This window comes from Sinocyclocheilus anshuiensis, unplaced genomic scaffold (genome assembly GCF_001515605.1).
Source record: "Sinocyclocheilus anshuiensis isolate Anshui unplaced genomic scaffold, SAMN03320099.WGS_v1.1 scaffold188, whole genome shotgun sequence".
NCBI lineage: Eukaryota > Metazoa > Chordata > Actinopteri > Cypriniformes > Cyprinidae > Sinocyclocheilus > Sinocyclocheilus anshuiensis.
The window spans coordinates 993,539-997,555 of NW_015555768.1; the positions used below are offsets into that span (position 1 = coordinate 993,539).

General features: G+C 37.2%; 2 protein-coding genes across 3 annotated transcripts in view; one reads left to right on the forward strand and one right to left on the reverse strand.

Moving 5' to 3' along the window:
* The window catches only part of srpk3 (SRSF protein kinase 3), a 21,806-nt gene extending 20,325 nt beyond the window's left edge, over window positions 1-1,481 (forward strand). The window contains exons 15-16 of the mRNA XM_016468310.1: window positions 1-53; window positions 600-1,481. The exon at window positions 1-53 is cut by the window's left edge and continues 2 nt beyond it. Of these exons, the coding sequence (XP_016323796.1) occupies window positions 1-53; window positions 600-784 (238 nt within the window). The 3' untranslated portion in view covers window positions 785-1,481. The remainder of the gene's footprint in view (window positions 54-599) is intronic.
* Window positions 962-4,017, reverse strand: LOC107674353 (pre-rRNA-processing protein TSR2 homolog). Of its 2 annotated transcripts, none has more exons than XM_016468309.1 (5): window positions 3,735-4,017; window positions 3,315-3,405; window positions 3,138-3,229; window positions 2,843-3,016; window positions 962-2,059 (listed from the first exon to the last, which is right to left on the reverse strand). In XM_016468309.1, the coding sequence occupies exons 1-5, from the start codon at window positions 3,813-3,815 to the stop codon at window positions 1,925-1,927; spliced, it is 573 nt and encodes a 190-aa protein (XP_016323795.1). In that variant the 5' UTR covers window positions 3,816-4,017; the 3' UTR covers window positions 962-1,924. The 2 variants fall into 2 exon arrangements, with proteins under 2 accessions (XP_016323795.1, XP_016323794.1); XM_016468308.1 differs by having other exon boundaries at window positions 2,840-3,016; window positions 3,735-4,016.

Genomic DNA, 4,017 nt, shown 5'->3' on the forward strand with positions numbered 1-4,017 from the left:
TCCACACTTTGCCCTGTCAGGCCGATACTCCAGAGAATACTTCAACCGAAGAGGTAAGAGCTCAACAAACACTATTCCACCAAAAAATACAAATCTGGATGTTTAAATTACAGGAGAATGTCAGGGTGAATCTGATGAAGCACATGCCCACACTTTCCCCTCAAAATCCAAAGAAAAAAAGGTTTGCATGAAGAGCATGTGTTTATGGCCCATTAAGATAAGATTTAGTCATCAGGTCATAGTCAAACCCCAGAACATCGTGACGTGCTGGTTCATTCGCGCAGTGCTTATTCTGAAAAGGTTTTCCACAGACGTGTGATGAATAGTCAGGATATTATTAGCTCAGAACATCTATATGTGTATATATATATATATATATATATATATATATGTATGTATGTATATATATGTATATATATGTGTATATATATAAAAAAAATGTGCTTTCTAAATTTCCTTACCTGGATTCACAACTTTCCTTCACACAGTACTGGACTAATTCACTTTCATAGAAAACAGGCCACCTTGACATTAGCACTTTGTTGCGTCCTTGAATTTGCATGAGAGTGTTTTGACTGAGTGTTTGCATGTGTATGTAGGTGAGCTGAGGCACATCTCCAACCTGAAGCCGTGGGGGCTGTTCGAGGTGCTGCTGGAGAAGTATGAGTGGCCACTGGATCAAGCAGCCCAATTCAGCGACTTCCTGCTCATCATGCTCGAGTTCATCCCAGAGAACCGCGCCACAGCTGCCGAGTGTCTACAGCACCCCTGGATCAATTCCTAACCCGCTCTGTTTTCCTTGTATTCACTGCGTTTGTGCGGTCTGTCATTTTGGTCCGTCTGATCACTTGGTGCACACATCCACCTTTCAGAGCATAAACTCACTGCTAAGGTAAAACATACTGGAGATACAGAATCTGAGCACAGACCTAGGTAGAACCTCAAAACTGTTGTTTTTTTATATATATGTATATTTAAAGAAGCTTTGATCTCTGAACATGATGCAGATATGTCTGTAGTCTGACGAGTTTTCATTGTACGGTCATTTAATTGTTTAGAAGGGTCACATATTTATGTTAAAATAGTGCCTTGACATGCCATCTGCAAAAAAACAAAAACCGAAAAAAAAGCCCCTCACCTTTTTGTATTTGTCTGCGAATATGTGTGAGGAATGCTTGTTTGTGAACATACAGAACACTGTATGAATACTTGACTTGAATTCAATAAAGACTTGAGCTTAAACCCTGTGTACCGAAGAATAAAGGATCACTTACAAACACAGATGGCATAATGGAGTATTTTTTTAATAATCCTGATGTGGTCGCCATAACATACTGTAACAATGGAGCATGTTTAAACATTGTAAATAATAATCAAACATGACAAAAACTATGAAAACTCTGGCAGTTTATTGTTCCAAACATGCATGATGTTTTATTTTTCTTCCACTGACTAGTTTAGCATATCCTTATGCTATTTTTTGAAAAACCTCAAAACACTAAATAGTTGTAAAATCCAGCACTGCATTTTACTGTTGCTGTGATACTGTAGTGACACAAGAGGGCGATAAAGGGCCATTGCAGGCATTAACCTACAAGATATAAATAAGGGTTACAGGAAGTCAAAGAGAGAATCAGTGTCACGGTTAGACCATAAAAATGTATATACATATTTGTATATGCATGAAAGACCAGACCAGTTACAAAGCATACACAAATGAATTTCCTTAGATTTTGTGTTGAAAGAAACCCATGAAAGAGGACCAGTGAGGTAATCTATCCGTGTTTTAACATCAGTCAGATGCCCCATTCTGTGGGTTTGTTGCGGTTGCAAATGCAGAAGTATCCAGAGCTGGAGAGACAGAGAAGCCCTTAAAAAGTCTTTTAGATTAAGAAATTCATCAGTCTTAATACTGCAAGTTCAGTCACTTTTTCCTGCGTACAACCGTCCAGCCATCATCCTCTTCCTCGTGACTGGCAGCCTGAGGAGGAAGATGCTGCTCCTTCACTGCTGCACCGTTGACTGAAGCTCCGTCTGCCCCTCCGTCACACTCCATAGCCTGAGAAAAACAACCAGAGAGAATTCATAAAGGGGACATTTGCATCTAATACTGCATGATATAATTCATAAATAACATGCCAACCAGTACCAAACATTTTATACCATTAATTAAGCACGAAAAAAAAAACGAAATATATTTACATTTATTTATATTTTTATGTATTATTGATTTTTATATATTACACTGAATTTAAAAATATTTTTAAAATGTTATACACACGCACACATATATAAATAATTATGTGTATATATATATATATATATATATATATATAAAGTATATATTATAGTATATTATATAGAAATTATGTAAATATTTAAAATATAATAAAATCACAAATATATATTAAAAAATATATAAATATAAAAATAAGTTTAAATTAAATGTTTTTAAATAAGTTTATATATATTAAATGTATAAATTACACAGAAATATTACATTTACTTAAAATGTTAAATATAAATATTTAAACATATTCATAATAACATGCCAAGTACCAAATATTTTGTACCATTAACTGATTCTTTTTTTATTATTTATTTTTTATATATCATATATAAATGTGTACTTAAAATATTAAAAATATTTAAAAAATGACACACACATACATACATACACATATACATTATATATATATATATATACACATACAGTAGTCAACATTTGAATTGGATCAAAAAAGTTCATCAAAGTTGTCCAAAGTCAAGAATGCATTTTGGTTTTATTTTAACTTTGATGAAAGGTTTTGATCCACTTCAAATGTTGACTAGTGTATACCTCTTCATCTTGACTCTCATCATCATCATCATCAGCAGCAGCAGCAGGTGTTTTGGCAGGTGTGGCCTTCGCTCTCCCAGCGCTCTTCTTCTGAATCAGCTGCTTGATCTGCTCTCTGACCTCCGTCAGTCTGTCCTGCTGACACTGCTGGAACATCTCACACACCTGCTGCGCCACCTGAGGGACAGTTTCACACACACACACACACACACACACACACACACACACACACACACATATTCAGACACAGCTCGCCAAGCACAGCTTCAACTAATATCTGTTCAAAAACAAAGCAAACCTGCGGCAAGCTGCCATCATCCACCACCGTGTCAAACTCATTGTTCATCAGGTCTGAGATGAAATCCTCCACTTCATCCTGCTGCAGCTCATCTGTGAGGAGAGGCACACACAGACGGGTTTGCTGAGACATCAGAAGATCTACAAAGCGTTAGTGAAATGATTTGCCAGCTCTGACCGTTGTCGATGAAATACAGCCGCAGCGCGTCCACCATCCACTCCGCTTTCTGCTGACTGTACGTGCCACTGAAATCATTATCGACCGCGATCTGTGAGGAAACACAGTCCTCAATCCATTCCAGCTACAAAGCACTAGTTAGTGCAACTGCTGAAGATCAGCTCGAGCTGCGCATCATCACAATTCCTGTGCAACTAGACGAAATATCGTGTCAAGGCATAAGACTGCACTTTAAGAGTCGCATGTATGTTTATTGTATATTAACGTCATGTTTATACTTGACAACGCTAACTTGCTAAGCTGGTAGCAGTCTGGTTTCTGAATTCGAAAATGAGGATCAAACGAAAGCTTGCTTAAGAAATATGACAGTATTCTACGAAATATATATTTTTCGGAATATAATGTTATACACTGACTAACTTGCAGCACCGGCCACGTTTCCAAAACAGCCCGGACTGCTTCAGTGAACAATTCACGTGTGGAAGATGCGAGCGGCGCCATCTTGAAAACCAACAGACCTGAAGAGTCGATCACAGATTTCAGAGGGAACGCTGGCTGAAGATGCACCAGGCAAAATAGTCAATCACAGAAACCGCACAAACACAACTGACTTGACTTGATTACTTATTAACTTGATTTTTAGTGAAGGTTACCTCAATGCATCAAAAACCCTTGCAAAACCCATGGAAATGTTATAGTTAAA

What these genes read in the sequence shown, in the direction of transcription:
- LOC107674353 (XM_016468308.1), bottom strand. Translation starts at nt 3,815, where the DNA reads ATGGCGCCGCTCGCATCTTCCACACGTGAATTGTTCACTGAAGCAGTC. An exon ending in AAACGTGGCCGGTGCTGCAA is followed by an intron (nt 3,406 to 3,734) that starts GTTAGTCAGTGT and finishes GTTTCCTCACAG; the next exon opens with ATCGCGGTCGATAATGATTT. An exon ending in ATGAGAGTCAAGATGAAGAG is followed by an intron (nt 2,060 to 2,839) that starts GTATACACTAGT and finishes TGTTTTTCTCAG; the next exon opens with GCTATGGAGTGTGACGGAGG.